The sequence below is a fragment of the Salvelinus fontinalis genome, chromosome 39 (genome assembly GCF_029448725.1).
Source record: "Salvelinus fontinalis isolate EN_2023a chromosome 39, ASM2944872v1, whole genome shotgun sequence".
In the NCBI taxonomy this organism is placed as follows: Eukaryota; Metazoa; Chordata; class Actinopteri; order Salmoniformes; family Salmonidae; genus Salvelinus; species Salvelinus fontinalis.
The window spans coordinates 21,519,526-21,537,212 of NC_074703.1; the positions used below are offsets into that span (position 1 = coordinate 21,519,526).

The 17,687-nt window shown below is 44.7% G+C and overlaps 1 protein-coding gene across 1 annotated transcript; it reads right to left on the bottom strand.

The window, feature by feature from the left end:
• Positions 1-1,058: 1,058 nt before the first annotated feature.
• LOC129838432 (serine/threonine-protein kinase pim-3-like) lies at positions 1,059-5,519 on the bottom strand. Its single transcript, XM_055905376.1, has 6 exons — positions 5,050-5,519; positions 4,640-4,749; positions 4,473-4,523; positions 3,991-4,354; positions 2,915-3,091; positions 1,059-2,746 (listed from the first exon to the last, which is right to left on the bottom strand). The coding sequence occupies exons 1-6, from the start codon at positions 5,135-5,137 to the stop codon at positions 2,550-2,552; spliced, it is 987 nt and encodes a 328-aa protein (XP_055761351.1). The 5' UTR covers positions 5,138-5,519; the 3' UTR covers positions 1,059-2,549.
• Between the last annotated feature and the right edge of the window lie 12,168 nt (positions 5,520-17,687).

Below are 17,687 nucleotides of genomic sequence, written 5' to 3' on the forward strand. Positions count from 1 at the left end.
TTATTGTATGGCAGGCAGATGAGGCCGGCAGCATAAACGGAAAAGCAATTAGTTCTAGCTAGGTTCAGGGTTGTGTTGTGAGTGTGATGATGCATGTCCCTGGCTCCTGCCTCATTCCTGTGTCACTTTCCTACCCAGTCCTTCTCTGTGTACAGCTAATACAGCCACGTCACACACTGACTATACAAAAGATTACGAACACCTGCACTTTCCATGACACCAGGTGAAAGCTGGCACTTGTTAAATCGACTTCAATCATTGTCGATGAAGGGCATGAGACAGGTTAAATGATTTATAAGCCTTGAGACAATTGAGACATGGATTGTGTATATGTGCCATTCAGAGAGTGAATGGACAAGACAAAAGATTTAAGTGCCTACAAACGGGGTATGGTAGTAGGTGCTATGCATACCGGTTTGTGTCAAGAACTGCACCGCTGCTGGGTTTTTCCCCGCTCAACAGTTTCCTGTGTGTATCGATGGTCCACCACCAAAAGGACATCCAACCAACTTGACACAACTGTGGGAAGCATTGGAGTCAGACAATGGGAGGTGCACAGTAATACATAGAGCCACAGCTACATGGAACTCTATTCCACATCAGGTAACTGATGCAAGCAGTAGAATCGGATTGAAAAAACAGATAAAAATACACCTTATGGAACAGCGGGGACTGAAGACACACAGGCGCCTGGATGTTGTATTGTAAATATGTGGTGGTGGAATGGTGGCCTGAGGGCACACAATGTGTTGGGGAAGGTGTTATGAAATGTAATGTCATGTAGTATTTTAAACTGTATGTAACAGTCTTATGTTGCTGGACCCAAGGAAGAGTAGCTGCTGGGGATCCATAATAAATAGAAATACAAACATGGGGCAGCATCCCTGTGGAATGCTTGACACCTTGTCGAGTCCATGCCTGACAAATTGAGGTTGTTCTAACTGTATATAGATATATATGCAAACATCCTTACCCATTTAATAATGTTTGGTTTATAGATTTATCAATGACTGTATGAGGAATTTTTACTAGTAAAAAAAAAGACAACACAAGTATGATTTATGTACAAAGGGATTTAATTGAAATGTTTGTATAAAAAAAATTGCATCACCAGATCTCTATCATTCGTGTCATACAGCTAAACCGAAAGAGAATATCTAACACCAGGCAAGCCACAGATTCATCATAGTCACTAACTAGAATAGCCTTATCCAACCCAATAGCCATGTGCGTCCATGGAGTTCAATGCATGGAGACAGCACACGTGTAATGTACCCCAAAAAGCAGATGTACTTTTAGATTAAGTCAATCCAACATTACTTACAAGACTATAAAAAGGAGTTCAATCACATTCGTAGCTCTTCCAAATTTAAGTAAACCTTGTTTTAATTCCCTTTCGACAACTTCAGTGCATCCATCCACAAACTAAAAAAAAAAATTAAAATTATGTTGAAGTGTAAAAATATCATTACAGGAATGCAAAACAAAAGGCCATGTAAAGATATGCAAATTCTGGGATCTCACCTCTTAAACATCTACAATAAATAAAATGAGCCTAAAGAGTGGAATGTCTACACATTCTGAATAAATTAACAGCATGGGATAAAAAATAAAAAAAACTGCACAATATTTGTATAGTAAAAGACATAACCGAGTCCATGAATATTGCATTGATTGTGCATTTCACACTTAAGCCATGATACGCCAGTCCAGGGCAAGAGCAATGTAGTGCCAGTAGTGAGATGGGGGAAAGGCAAAACATTCAATTAAAATACATTTCCAAGGGGCTAAACACACAGATAATGAAGTTTTAATACACATTCAGAAATGAAAGGATCCAATTTTGAGAAATCCAAACAACTCGAGGCTGTAGTATGAGTGAGCAGCTTAGTAAGGGGGCGCAGTGTGAGTGGGTTGCATTTCAAGTATTCCATGGTCAACAGTCAACTCCCGCCTTCATCCCCTATTTTATGATCCCTAAGAATGCTGGGTGGTGTAGTTTACCACACTGTCGTGGAGGAAGACAACTAATCTCCATCATGACAGGGTGGGATACGTACAAACAAACCAGCCCAAAAGGGTTATAACAACAAAAAGTTATGACAAAAGCCCCCCCCGAGAAGCAGCTTTCAAAAAGGCACTCCAAATCAAAAACATTGAAATATAAAGCATTCTCCAAGCTCTATGAGAGCAGCTATGTCTGTCTGAATAAGGGGCTTTAAACCAGATGCATAAAATCAGCCTTGTTATAACAAATTAGAAAATAATAAAGTACTAAATAAATAGACACTGGTAAAGACCGCCCAAACAGCAAATGTTCCACATTAGGAAACAATTCATGAGTTATAAAAAAATAAACAAAAGATAAAGGAAGAACAAACCATAATAAATTATAAGAATTCCCTACAAAAGGAAACCCAAAAATAATTCTGCCAGCCAAAGCCATGGTGGGGCATAAGGACCAGAGCCCTTTTAAGTCCAGTTAACCCCCCCCCCCCCTCCCCTCCTCATGTCCATTCACTCTTTTCTCCTCTCATCCCCTCTCTCTTTCATAGGCTCTCCTTGCTGGAGCTTGTGCTAGATGTGTCCGTGTCGATGGTCCTCAGCCGGATGTCCCCATCCTCAGGCTTGGAGGACATCGACACTTCCCCAGCCAAGCGCATCCACGGGTGGTCCAGGATCTGTTCTAGAGTAGGCCTGTCTGACGGCCGTAGCGACAGGCACCACTTGATCAGCTGCTGGCACTCTGGAAAGAAGGAGAGAAAAGGGGAAAACATGGATTAGTATTTTATTTTGTGGGACAAGAGGAAGATGGAGGGTAGAAATGAAATATAAAATTGTGTTAAGAAATATGTTTTAAGACTTAGAAATGTGTTTTTATGATTGTAGGTTGACTAATGGAGTTAGTACACACCATTAGACACTCTCCTCCTGAAGTACAGTCTCCCCTGGAGGATTTCCTCGTCTTGCTCAAAGGGGATGTCTCCACAGACCATGTCGTACAGCAGCACCCCTAGCGACCACACCGTAGCCGAGCGCCCGTGGTATCTATGGAAGCGGATCCACTCTGGCGGACTATATACTCTTGTACCTGGAGAAGAAAAGGCTGATTAGTGACTTCTTAACTTCTATAATAGCATCAAAACTGTTTATTTGGGACATTTCATGTGACAACAATAATATAAATAGGCCTATATTGCAATACTGTATGATTTGGAAAGATTATAAATGATGGATATTTAAAAATAGTCAGATAATGTCTCACTAAAGGCCGAACAAGGCAAGTGTAATTCCATCTAAAACAAGGATGTTATACTGGTGTAATAATGTCTTTTTCTTTTCCACAACAAATCTCTATGAAACTGGGTGACCCGCCTCACCCCCCTCCCTCCAGGCATGAGTAACTTGGATACCAAACACAAACTCGAGTGCGCAATGTGAGCCACCACGTGACATGAATCAGCCCAAGCTCAGGTTTCACAACAAACAGATGTTACGTGGCAGCTGGCCCAATAGCCATTACCTAAAGGCTTTGAAGTGAGCGTTTCTTAACAGAACCCAGACAATTGTCAACATATAACAATAACCTATTTTACTACACTAGTGTGTTAAATTATTGACTAATATGACATATTTATAGAAGGTACTTGAAATTAACTACATAGGGATAATCAAAATGAATAAGGATCGACCTATAAACATTGCTAATAACATCACCACCCGACGGAAAACTATGAGGTACCAAAAACAAACCACTGCGTCACAAGCGTCTGTGGACACGCCGGCCAATACAGAGGGGGGGGGGGGGGGGGGGGGGTATTATATCATCAGATTATCTAATAAGGCGAGTAGGTATCTATACTAAAACAAACAAATATAGCAGAAAGCAAGTCATGGGTCAGTGCAGAATATAACGCACCTTCAAAAACACATCAAACCCAGAAAATACAACGAAGCCACTGCTGGCAACGCATTGGGTAGAGTACATACCGTCAAAGTCAGTGTAGACCGTGTCCTTGAGAATCGCCCCTGAACCAAAGTCAATAAGCGTGAGCTCCCCAGTGCGTAGGTCTACAAGCAGATTTTCATCTTTGATATCTCTGTGAACTACCCCGCTGCTGTAGCAGTGGCGGACAGCCTCCAAAACCTGACGGAAAAATCCCCTTGCTGTCTCCTCATCCAAAGCGCCCTTCTCCGTTATGAAATCGAAAAGATCCTTGACCAGCTCCGGTCGTTCCATAACAATCAGCCAGCCGTCTGGTCGCTCATACCAATCCAGGAGTTGTATAACCCCCCGAAACGACGAACTGACTTTCTTCAATAAAATAATCTCCAAAGGCACCATCACACCATTCTGGAAGAAAATATGAAATCACAAATGAGTTGAGTGACCTAGAATCGATTCAATTATCAAAAAAAATAACAACTGACATGGGTGAAAAACCTAAACAAACCGGAGTGGTGATACTTACAATAGTACCCCATTCGGTCACCCGCTCCTTCGGCACATGTTTCACTGCGACCTAATTTCGAGAGAGAGAGAGAAAAGAAATACACATTAGATACAACGAAGTTAGTAAATAACTATGAGATGCCTTGATGGCGCCATGTGCCAAGATCAAAGCACTCCTATTCTTACCAGTGCGTCATCCGAGAGCCGACTACCGGCGTAGACTGTGCCGAATCCACCGCTACCCAGCACGGATCCCACGGTGTACACCTTTTCGAACGGCTCCTTTTCCACTTTAACTGGAGAAACATCAAATTGAGAGCAGATAAGCATACACGACAGTCTCGTCTTTCACAGCGCAAGATAGGCAATCGAGTCGCAGCTGTTGACTAACCTTAGCTATGTTAATCACAGTTGGCGTGCCTATCGACAGTACGAAGCCATTTAAATAGTTCCATGTAAGGCTTTTAGAGTTAGTCAGTAAAATACAATTGTTTCATTATTGGAAGCATGAATGACTAAGATAAATCTAGTTCAATAAACAGTCCATCTTTCCGGCTATGTAACGCACGAAGAATGACAGCGGGTTCGAATCATACCTGGCTGGAGCTGTATTTTCACCGGTAAATGGTCCATGCTCGAAGGGTGGCAAATGTGCGAGAATGAGCCAAACTTTGACAGCAACATATTCGAACGGAAGACTAATTAAATTCTTGTTTATCTGAAAAGGTAGATTCTGATCCAATCGTATGGAAATATGACTGAAAAGGTTAGCGCTGGTAGCGGCTAGCTAATAAATCCAGTGTGCCAACTCCACCCGCCCCGTCGATGTCTCAAATAAAATGCCGCATCGTCCTTTTCCAGATTAGAAACGAGAATCCTGTATCTTAATTCATCACTTTGAAGATGACCGTTTTCTTGAAGTACTGAAAACAGTACACTTGCAGAGCGGTTAATTATTATCTAGTAGCAATCGCAGAAGATGGTAAGAAGTCCAAAAGACTGTGTCGTTATTACGGAATGTATTTGCTGTCTGAGCTTTGTCACGGTCTTTCCCTACCTTTTCAATAACGCCAATGTTTTTAACGAGTGGAGGCTGGTTGTATCCCTCCGCCCCGAAAGACTACTCGGTATTTTCCTGGAATTTGTCGTTATATCCGGCAATGATTAATTGAAATGTAGAGATAGAGGAATTAATATGATGAATTATACAATATAAAAAATAACCATTGTGTAATTTCTCAGATATAATGTTATGTATACACGTACTACTTTCTCATAGTATGAGACGCCCAAGGATCTCTTGTCTGGAGGCTTTGCGCTGTGTTCTCTAGGGACCTGGAGGATTTAACCAATGAGATGGTTTATACAATTACCATGTTTTCGATTTGGACCAATCAAATGCTCATTATCGTAAAAGGGTGAAATGCGTGCACGTGGTGGGAATTCCGAGACGCCCTTTCCAATTTATTCTGGGACACAATGGGCGCGTTCGAGGGGACCACCAATCAATCAATCAAATGTATTTATAAAGCCCTTCTTACATCAGCTGATGTCACAAAGTGCTGTACAGAAACCCAGCATAAAACCCCAAACAGTAAGCAATGCAGGTGTAGAAGCACGGAGGCTAGGAAAAAACTCCCTAGAAAGGCCAGAACCTAGGAAGAAACCTAGAGAGGATCCAGGCTATGAGGGGTGGCCAGTCCTCTTCTGGCTGTGCCGGATGGAGATAATAACAGAACTTGGCCAAGATGTTCAAATGTTCATAGATGACCAGCAGGGTCAAATAATAATAATCACAGTGGTTGTCGAGGGTGCAACAGGTCAGACCCTCAGGAGTAAATTTCAGTTGGCTTTTCATAGCCGATCATTCAGAGTATCTCTACCGCTCCTGCTGTCTCTAGAGAGTTGAAAACAGCAGGTCTGGGACAGGTAGCACATCCGGTGAACAGGTCAGGTTTCCATAGCCGCAGGCGGAACAGTTGAAACTGGAGCAGCAACACGGCCAGGTGGACTGGGGACAGCAAGGAGTCATCAGGCCAGGTAGTCCTGTAGCATGGTCCTAGGGCTCAGGTCCTCTGAGAGAGAGAAAGAAATGAAAGAGAGAGAGAGAGAGAAAGAGAGAGAGAGAGCATACTTCAATTCACACAGGACACCAGATAAGATAGCCAGATAAGATATAAGATAGCCCCCCGACACGTAAACTACTGCAGCATAAATACTGGAGGCTGAGACAGGAGGGGCCCCATCCGACGATACCCCGAACAGGGCCAAACAGGCAGGATATAACCCCACCCACTTTGCCAAAGCACAGCCCCCGCACCACTAGAGGGATATTGTCGACCACCAACTTACCATCCTGAGACAAGGCCCGAGTATAGCCCACAATGATCTCCGCCACGGCACAACTCAAGGGGGGGCGCCAACCCAGACAGGAAGATCACGTCAGTGACTCAACCCGCTCAAGTGACGCACCCCTACTAGGGATTGCATGGAAGAGCACCAGTAAGCCAGTGACTCAGCCGCTGTAATAGGGTTAGAGGCAGAGAGCACCGGCCAGGCAGAGACAGCAAGGGCAGTTCGTTGCTCCAGTGCCTTTCCATTCACCTTCACACTCCTGGGCCAGACTACACTCAATCATAGGACCTACTGAAGAGATGAGTCTTCAATAAAGACTTAAAGGTTGAGACCGAGTCTGCGTCTCTCACATGGGTAGGCAGACCCTTCCATAAAAATGGAGCTCTATAGGAGAAAGCCCTGCCTCCAGCAATTTTCTTAGAAATTCTAGGGACAATTAGGAGGCCTGCGTCTTGTGACCGTAGCGTACGTGTAGGTATGTACGGCAGGACCAAATCGGGAATATAGTTAGGAGCAAGCCCATGTAATGCTTTGTAGGTTAGCAGTAAAACCTTGAAATCAGCCCTTGCCTTAACAGGAAGCCAGTGTAGAGAGGCTAGCACGGGAGTAATACAGTATGATCACATTTTTGGGTTCTAGTCAAGATTCTAGCAGCTGTGTTTAGCACTAACTGAAGTTTATTTGGTGCTTCATCCGGGTACCATCAGCCATTGGACATAAATATTACACAACAAGTTGGAAATCACAAATTCAACATTGAGGAGTTTGGAAGGAATCAGTGGCTAACTGCAAGCGTTGTAAAGCAATCACTAGCCTGCTATTTAGTGGCGTGGGTGTGTGGTCCAAGTCTGGGTTTAAGGGTCTGTTTTCCAAGCTTAAAAGGATAAACATTCAATACCATTGGCCATAAAAGGTTGAATATATTGGCCATGCTGTCAAGCCAGCATGACTTCTGCCACATTCATATACAACTCGGAACTGGAAAATCTCTGACTTCAGTGAGTTCAAGACAACTGGGAACTCGAGAGAAAAAAAACAAGCTCCGACTGGGAAAATAAGTTTTGAACGGTCATCCAACTCGGAATTCTAAGTCGGGGACTCTAAGGGGCCTCTTTCTAGAGCTCCGACATGAAGATCACTGACGTCATGATTCGACCTTTGGAATCCACAGATTGCGAGTTGAAGATATATACTTTTACTAAGAGTATTAGTATATTAGTAATTGACTGACCCGGTCTCTGGTATACTTTCCTATTTATGCTATTTTAATTCATCTGCCAGTTTTGAATCTTTATTGGTCAGACAGACCAGTTCCCTACCTCCTCCTGCTGCCACCTGCCTCCTCCATGTTTGCGGTAATGCTGTAATCAATTGGTTGTAGTCTTGGATTGAGCAGACCTTCCCATACAATTCTGATATCTCCATGAAGGACATAACTCTCTACCATTCCAATTTTCAATATCCTTTAAAAACAAAATACCCTTTTCTGTCACGCCCTCATCTGTTTCACCTGTCTTTGTGATTGTCTCCACCCACCTCCAAGTGTCTCCTGTTTTCCCCATTAGTCCCCAGTGTATTTATCCCTGTGTTTCCTGTCTCTCTGTGGCAGTTCGTCTTGTTTTGCCAAGTCAACCAGTGTTTCTCTTGTTTTTTCCTAGCCCTCCTGGTTTTGACCCTTGCCTGTCCTGATGCTGAATCCACCTGCCTGACCCCTCTGCCTGTTCTGTTCTATTATCTATGCATAGTCATGTTAACTCTACCTACATGTACATATGACCTCAATTACCTTGACTAACCTGTGCCCCCGCACATTGACGTTGTACCGGTACTACCTGTATATAGCCTCACTACTGTTATTTTACTGCTTCGCTTTAATTATTTAAATTTTGTACTTATCTTTTTTTTATTCAAACATATTTTTCTTAAAACTGCATTGTTAGTTAAGGGCTTGTAAGTAAGCATTTGTATTCAACGCATTTGACAAATTACATTTTATTTTATTTGAGTAGATTAAACAAGCTAACAATGAAGCTTTGAGTATATTAAAAAAGGCTTGACATACCTCTACCGGTATACCATCAAGCCTGGGTTTTTTTCCAGACTGAAAGGATTTAATACCCTCAAAAAGTTATTCCTCTGTAATTTGGCATTCGCACTGATCTTTTTGTACATTTAGTAACTTTCTATTTGTTTTTTATTATTTGGAGAGAATTCCTTACAGTAATTGTCATTCAAAGGGTGAGGATGAGATGGAAAAGAGAACATCTGCTAAAAATATTAAGCTTCCTCTTTCAAAATATAATTTGGAGAATCATAGATGACTCCGTCTTCAGTAACGAATTTCTGCAAATTATTTTTGGTAGCATTCCTGTGTTGGCGACTCTGGAAGAATTTGGTGCATTTTTCTCCATATTCCTCATTCTTTATTTTTGTAATAGATTACATCAGATCATTCTTGAATAAGTTCCTCCAGTTCTTTTTGTTTTTCCTTGAACTTATTTTGTTTCTCTGTAGTATCATTTATATTGCTATCTACCTGCACTATTAGTTCATGGATTTCCCTTGTTAGTCTTGTCTCTTTAGACAGAAATATACTTTTTATTATTGATGAACATTGAACTGAATGACCTCTGAAGGTGCATTTAAAGGTATCCCCAACAATAAGGGGATTGATGAACCTATATTATACTGGAAAAATTCAGTTATAAATTATTTTGTTATAGTTCAAAATATATTGTCCTCCGGTAAACGTTGATAAAATGTTCAATATCCCCGCCCACGTGGAATTTCTATAAGAGTTATGTGAAGGCTAATTAGATCCAATCGCATTCTGTCTCCTATCAATACTTTTTTAACCTTTGATGCAAGAGATAAAGAGACAAGAAGGTAGTCAAGGCGACTAGCTTGATTAAGTTACCTACATGTATATGTCACAAGGTCATGTTTTTTTAGTCTCCACATATCCACTATTTCTAATGTTCCCATAATATTTGTAATTTCCTCATGAGTATGGTGATGATAGTTTGTAGAGAGATTTCCTTTACAGTCCATTGAGATACCTAACACTGTGTTATAGACTCCCACCATAATGATTTAATCGTTTGTTGCCTGTAAGTTCAATAAGTTGGTCTAAATGTTTTCAAAGGAGTATGGATCATCCTGGTTTGGACCATATAGATTAATAAGCCAAATCTGTTTTCCATCCACTTTAATATTAAAAAAGATCCACCTTCCTTGCGAATCCTTCCTACTATTTGCACATTCAGATACATTTTTGGGTTATTTTATAACACACCTTATGAGTTCCTTTGTCCATGACAGAAAATTATTTCATTACCCCATTCCTTTTCCCACAGAACTTCATCTAAGGATGTGATATAGTTTCGTGTAAACAGTATATGTTATATTCCTTTTCTTTTAGCCACGTAAAGACTGATCTTTTTTATAATCTGCTAAGCAGTTACAATTATAACTGGCTATACTTATTTCACACCTTACCATAACTAGATACTATTCTCAGTCTAAATTTACCATAATTAGTGCTTTTAAAGTTACTGCCATAAGAGGTATTGTGACAGTAAAAATAAGATTTTTCAAATGTCTGTTTTTTAGAATTCAAGAAACAGGTTCTATTTGTTTTATTCCCTTGCCTGTTTGCCAGTGAGCCAATGTCACAGATGTTAGAAAATTGAGTCAAAATATTATGTCTGTGGTAAATCTGAGTAGGTTGATGTGTATGATATTGGATGTGTTTTAGTGAGAGTGTGTATGACGTCTGAATAAGAGTAAGACTATAATGTGTGATGTCCAAATAAATACATAAATAATAACCCAGCTGTAATGAACACGAGGAGAGACAGATAGCTGGTTTCAAGTCCAAGGCGCAGCAGGTGTTTATTGCAAAGGACCACAGGAGGAGGCAGGTAACTGGGTTCAGGGGCAGGCAGAAGGTCATCCAAAAGGGCAACAGTACAGGCAGGGAAAAGGCTAGTAACGTAGCCTAGGAAATCAGGCAATAAGTAGATAACAGGAAATCCGATAGGCTAACGTACAGGCAGGGAATAGGCAAAAGGCGTCGTTAGTGAGGAAGGCAAAAACTCTCATACACGGGAGGAGAGAGTGTGAGCTGGAAAGTGGTCTGGAAAGTGAGCTGCGTTCAGGGGATCTACGTGTTTGAGGGTGTGAGTTGGAAACAGACGTTACAGTACCCCTCTCAACGGGTGGCTTTTGACGGCCTAGGAAGCTGAGCAGGGGGCCTCACCCGGGGGCGTGGAGCAGGCGGTCAGGACGGTTACGGTGGAAAGACAGGATCATGGCTGGGTCGAGGATGTCCTGGGAGGGGATCCAAGACCGTTTTTTGGGTCCGTACCCCACCCAATCCATCAGGTAGTGGATGCGACCACCCAGGCGCTTGGAGTCAAGGAGGACTCGGACGGAATAAGCCGGTGCACCGCCGATGTTAAACGGAGGGGGTGTGCCGAGGTTCACCACGGGAGGATGGAGAGGGCTGTACCCCACAGGCTTGAGAAGGGACACATGGAAGAATGAGGAGACCGGTAATGGCGGGGCAACTGGAGACAGTAGGTGACAGGATTGATGCATTGTGTTATTTTGAAGGGACCAATGAACCAGGGACTGAACTTTTTGCAGGGGTCACGAAGACGGATGTCCCAGGTAGAGAGCCACACACGTTGCCCAGGGTGGAAGAGTGGAGTAGGTCAGCGACGCCGGACAGCGAACTGTTTCTGGGAGAGGGAAGCTTGATTGAGGTGCCGATGTGCGATCTCCCAATCCTGGTCGCTCCGTCGAAACCACTCATCGACGGTCTCCCATGGAGACACGGGGGCTTGGTGTCCGAGGACACACTGAAAAGGAGTGAGATGGAGTGAGGGATGCACCAGGGACTTTTGTGCGTATTTGGCCCAGGCTACATCGCGATTCCACTCGTGTGGTTGGTGGGTGTAGTGTTGGAGAAGGTACTTCCCTATTTCCTGATTCAGGCGTTCCGTCTGCCCGTTGGTTTGGGGATGGTTTCCAGAGGATAGGCTGATGGAGACCCCCAGTCGGTAGCAGAAGGCTCGCCACGCCCTTGAGACGAACTGGGGTCTCCAATCCGAAACGATGTCTTCCGGGATCCCATACAGACTAAACACATATTGATACATACACTCGGCCATTTCCATTGCATTAGGTAGATGTGGAAGGGGTATGAGTCGGCACATCTTGGAGAACCGGTCCACTACAACTAAAATAGTCATGAAGCCCGAAGAGTTCGGCAGATCCGTGAGGAAATCCATGGCGATGTGGGACCATGGTCTGTGTGGTGTAGGGAAAGGCTCGAGCTTACCGGTAGGTAGTTGGCAAGGGCCCATTTCCCAAGCACAGACGGGACAGGAAATAACATAATCTCGGACGTCAGCTGTTAGGGATGACCACCAGAACTTGTGTGTCAGTATCTCCGTTGTCCGGGTGATTCTGGGATGGCCAGAACTCATGCGAGGAATGGCACTACTGCATTAGTTAGGGTCTGACTGACGCAGGAACGTAGGTCTTGCCTGCAGGGGTGTCGGGAGGTGCTGGGTCCTGGCGTAGGGCCTCTTGGACGGCTGCTTGGATTTCCCACTGTATGGGTCCCACGACACAAGACGGAGGCAGGATGGGCTCGGGAGCTGGGTTAGAGGAAGGGGCGTCAAATAGACAGGATAAGGAATTAGCTTTCACATTTTTCTTGCCAGGGAGGTAGGTGACAGTAAAGTTGAATCGGGTGAAGAAGAGTGCCCAGCGAGCATGTCTGAGGTTGAGCCTCTTAGCACTTCTTAAGTACTCCAAATTGCGGTGGTCGTTAAGGACAAGGATTGGGTGATGAGCTCCCTCTAACCAGTGGCACCACTCTTCGATAGCCAGCTTAATGGTGAGGAGCTCTCGGTTCCCGACATCACAGTTCCTCTCAGCGGGTGACAGTTTCTTGGAAAATAATCCAAATGGGTGTAATTTGGGAGGTTTCTTGACCCGCTGAGAGAGAACCGCTCCCACGCCGATCTCGGATAAATCCACCTCCAGAACAAAAGGAAGGCTAGAATCTGGCTGTCTAAGGATGGGTGCAGAGGTGACAAGCTTTTCAAATGCAGTAAGGGCGGTGTCGGTCCATTGGAGGGTATGGGTTTTTTGACTGGTGAGAGCGGAGAGAGAAGCGGTTGTGCTGCTGCAGTTTCAGATGAACCGACGGTAGCAGTAGGAGAATACTAGGAAACGTTGTAGTTCCTTTACGGTGGTAGGTTTGGGCCAGTTAAGCACGGCCGTGACTTTGCCTTCGTCCATGTTGACCCCTCCTGGTGTCAGCACGAACCCTAAGAAGGTTATGAAAGGCGATCTTCTCAGCCTTGACATAAAGATGGTGGTCCGGTTGCACATGCTGTGTGTTCTGCAAGGGAGTGAGAGTAGATCAAGATATCGTCAATGTACACGATGAGGAACTGGTTGATCATGTCCTGGAAAACTTTATTCATGAAGGACTGGATGACTGTGGGAGCACTGGTGAGACCGTAGGGCATAACCAGGTATTTGTAGTGACCCCTAGCGTTGATGAACGCTGTCTTCCACTCATCCTCAAATCGGATACGGACCAGGTTGTAAGCACTACGTCGGTCCAGTTTGGAGTAAATGGTAGCCTGTCCAACTTGTTCTAGTGCGGCTGGAATCAGAGGAAGTTGGAAGCGATTCTTGATGGTAAAGTCATTGAGGAGTCGGTAATCTATGCAGGGATGGAGACTACCAAAAGAAACTGGATGCAGCCGGAGATGTGGATGACGGATGAATCTCATGTCGAGAGCCTCTTCTATATACAGGAGGTGTCCATAACCTCATTCTCTGGGATGGACAAGGGGTAGATCTGACCCTTAGAGGGCGATGCCCCAGGAAGGAGGTCGATCGCGCAGTCCTCCGGGTGATGAGGGGGCAGAATGAACGCCTTTTTCTTGTTGAAGACACTTAGGAACTGGGCATATACAGATTTTCACGTAACCTCGACAGGCGTGAGAAAGGTGCGGCCGAGTTGCATGGGTTCAGGGCTATTGGACTGTGGTGGACGAGACAAGGGCGTGGAAGACTCGCAGGCCATGGGCGACTGCATAGGTCTGCAGTCCACTAGTAGGTTGCCAATGGATATGGACATCCGGATGTATTGGTTTAGGTCTGTTAAATCTCCTCTGCAGGCCAGTTCGGTCTGTAACTCCCGATTAATACCCCTCCGGTAGACTGTAAGGAGAGCTGGTTCACTCCATCCACTGCCGGCAGCCATGGTACGGAACTCAAGGGCATACTCAGTGGTGGCGCGACGGCCCTGTTGCAGCTTACATAACATGTCCCCGGTGGAAACGTGATTCAGAGGACAGATCAGAACTTTGAGCGGCCCACAGGGCTGTGACCCAATCTAGAGCTTTGCCTGTGAGTAGGAAGAGGACGAAGTCCACCCTGTCATTGTCAGCGGTGAAGTCAGTGGGGTGATGGTCTATGTACAGGTTACACTGCATGAGAAATCCTTGAAATTTCCTTGGGGAGCCGTCATATTTATTAGACATGGATATGGGGGGTGATGAACGAGAGGAGGCTGTGGCACCTGATATGGGTGAAGCAGGAATGGACTGGCGAAGGAGGTTCATCGAAATGTTCCTACAGTCATGCCAGATGTAGCTGAAGCTCCGCTGAATCCATCTATAATTTTTGGTGAGGTATTCTGTAATGAACACGAAGGGAGACAGAGAGCTGGCTTCGAGCGCAGGGCGCAGCAGGTGTTTACTGCAAAGAACCACAGGAGGAGGCAGGTAGCTGGATCCAGGGGCAGGCAGAATGTCATACACAAGGGTTCCAAAAGGGCAACAGTACAGGCAGGGAAAAGGCTAGTAACGTAGGTCAGAGCAATAGGTAGATAACAGGAAATCCGATAGGCTAAAGTACAGGCAGGGAATAGGCAAGAGGCGTCATTAGGAAGGCAGGCAAAACCTATCATACACAGGAGGGGTACCTCACTGGAAAAACAGCGCTCGGAAAGATGTGTGTCACAAAAGAAACAATACCTCACAATGATGGGGTGCAAAGAACTGAACTAAATAGTGTGTGATAATGACATAACAGGTGATTAGAATTCAGGTGATTGGGATCTGGAGAATGAGCTGCGTTCAGGGGATCTTGGTGTTTGAGAGTGTGAGCTGGAAGCAGATGTTACACCAGCCAATTTGCATCGTTGAGTGTCTATGTGTGTAACATGAAGTGACTATAGCCTTAATATTCAGGATGATTTGTTATAATGGCGTCAGAGGGGATGGCTGCTGTTTTACGGGCTCCTAACCAACTGTGCTATTTTGTTTGTTTTTTTGCATTGTTTGTCACAAATTTTGTACATAATGTTGCTACTACCATCTCTTATGACCAAAAAGAGCCTCTGGATATTAGAACAGCGGCTACTTGAACTGGGAGAAGATTTTTTCTTTAATTAGTCCGACACGAAGGATTTACTGCTTTGTCAAGACAAGGCCCAAATCCCCATCATCAGTGTGAAGAAAAGACAGAGGAAAAGGGGGAGGAGGGCGGGTGCCTTGTAAGAATTAGACGACAAGTACGTAAAGCACCACTACCCTCCGTATTATTGGCCAATGTGCAATCACTAGACGATCCTGCGATTAAGACTATTCTACCACCGGGAAATTAAAAACTGTAATATCTCATGTTTCACTGAGACGTGGCTGAACGACGACACGGATAATATAGAGCTGGCTGGCTTCTCCGTGCATCAGCAGGACTAAGCAGCTACATCTGGTAAGATGAGGGGTGGAGTTGTGTGTCTATTTGTCAATAACTGCTGGTGAGTGATATCTAATTAAAGATGTCTCAAGGTATTGATCGCTTGAGGTAGAATACCTCATGATAAGCTGTAGACCACACTATCTACCAAGAGAGATCTCATCAATATTATTCGTAGCCATCTATTTACCACCACAAACCGATGCTGGCACTAAGAACGCACTCAACGAGATGTATAAGGCCATTAGCAAACAGGAAAATGCTCATCCAAAAGCGGCGCTACTAGTTTCCGGGGACTTTAATGCATCCAAACTTAAATCCATTTGACCTCATTTTTACTAGAATGTCAGAGAGGGAAAAAAAACTCGAGACCAACTTTGCGACACACACAGAAATGCATACAAAGCTCTCCCTCTCCAGATTTGGCAAATCTGACCATAATTCTATCCTCCTAATTCCTGCTTACAGGGGCTCCTGAGTGGCGCAGCGGTCTAAGGCACTGCATCTCAGTGCAAGAGCCGTCACTGCAGTCCCTGGTTTGAATACAGGCAACATCACATCCGGCCGTGATTGGGAGTCCCATAGGGCAGCGCACAATTGGCCCAGCATCGTCTGGGTTTGGCCAGGGTAGGCCATCATTGTAAATAAGAATTTGTTCTTAACTGACTTGCCTAGTTAAATAAAAAATAAATTAGTGACGCAAGCCTACCAGATGAGCTAAATACTTTTTATCCTCGCTTCGAGGCAAGCAACACTGAAGCATACATGAGAGCACCAACTGTTCCGGACGGCTGTGTGATCACACTCTCCACAGCCGATGTGAGCAAGACCTTTAAACAGGTCAACATTCACAAAGCTTTCGGGGTCAGACAGATTAGCAGAACGTCCAGTCAAAGCATGCGCTGACCAAATGACCAAGTGTCTTCACTGACATTTTCGAACTCTCCCTGACCGAGTCTGTAATACCCATATGTTTCAAACAGACCACCATAGTCCCTGTGCCCAAGAAAGCAAAGGTAACCTGCCTAAATGATTAACGCCCAGTAGCACTCACGTTGGTAGCCATGAAGTGCTTTGAAAGGATGGCTCACATCAACACCATCATGCTGGAAACCCTAAACCCACCAATTTGCATACCGCCCCAACAGATCCTCAGATGACACAATCTCAAATCGTACTCAACACTGCCCTTTCCCACCTGGACAAAGATAACACCTATGTGAGAATGCTGTTCATTGACTACAGCTCAGCGTTCAACATCATAGTGCCCACAAAGCTCACCACTAAGCTAAGGACCCTGGGACAAAACACTTCCCTCTGGAACTGGATCCTGGACTTCCTGACAGGCTGCCCAAGGTAGGCGACAACACATCTGCCACGCTGATCCTCAACACTGGGGCCCCTCAAGGGTGCTTGCCTAGTCTGCTCTTGTACTCTCTGTTCACCCACGACTGCGTGGCCAAGCACGACTCCAACACCATCATTAAGTTTGCTGACAACACAACAGTGGCTGTGATTGGGAGTCCCATAGGCCTGATCTCTGACAACGATGAGACAGCCCATAGGGAGGAGGTCAGAGACATGGCAGTGTGGTGCCAGGACAACAACATACCTCAATGTGAGCAAGGTAAAGGTACTGATCGTGGACTAGGCCCCCATTAACATCGATGGGACTGAAGTGGAGCGGTTATAGAGTTTAAAGTTCCTTGGTGTACACATCACCAACGAACTAACATGGTCCAAACACACCAAGACAGTTGTGAAGATGGCACGTCGACACCTTTTCCCCCCAGGAGACATAAAAGATTTGGCACGGGTCCCAGATCCTCAAAAAGTTATACAGCTGCACCATCATGAGCATCCTGACCGGTTGCATCACTGCCTGGTATGGCAACTGCTCGGCAACTGACCGTAAGGCACTACAGAGGGTAGTGTGTATGGCCCAGTACATCGCTGGGGCCAAGCTTCCTGACATCCAGGACCTAAATACTAGGCGGTGTCAGAGGTATGCCCTAAAAAATTCTCAAAGACTCCAGTCACCCAAGTCATAGACTGCTCTCTCTGCTACTGCACGGCAAGTGGT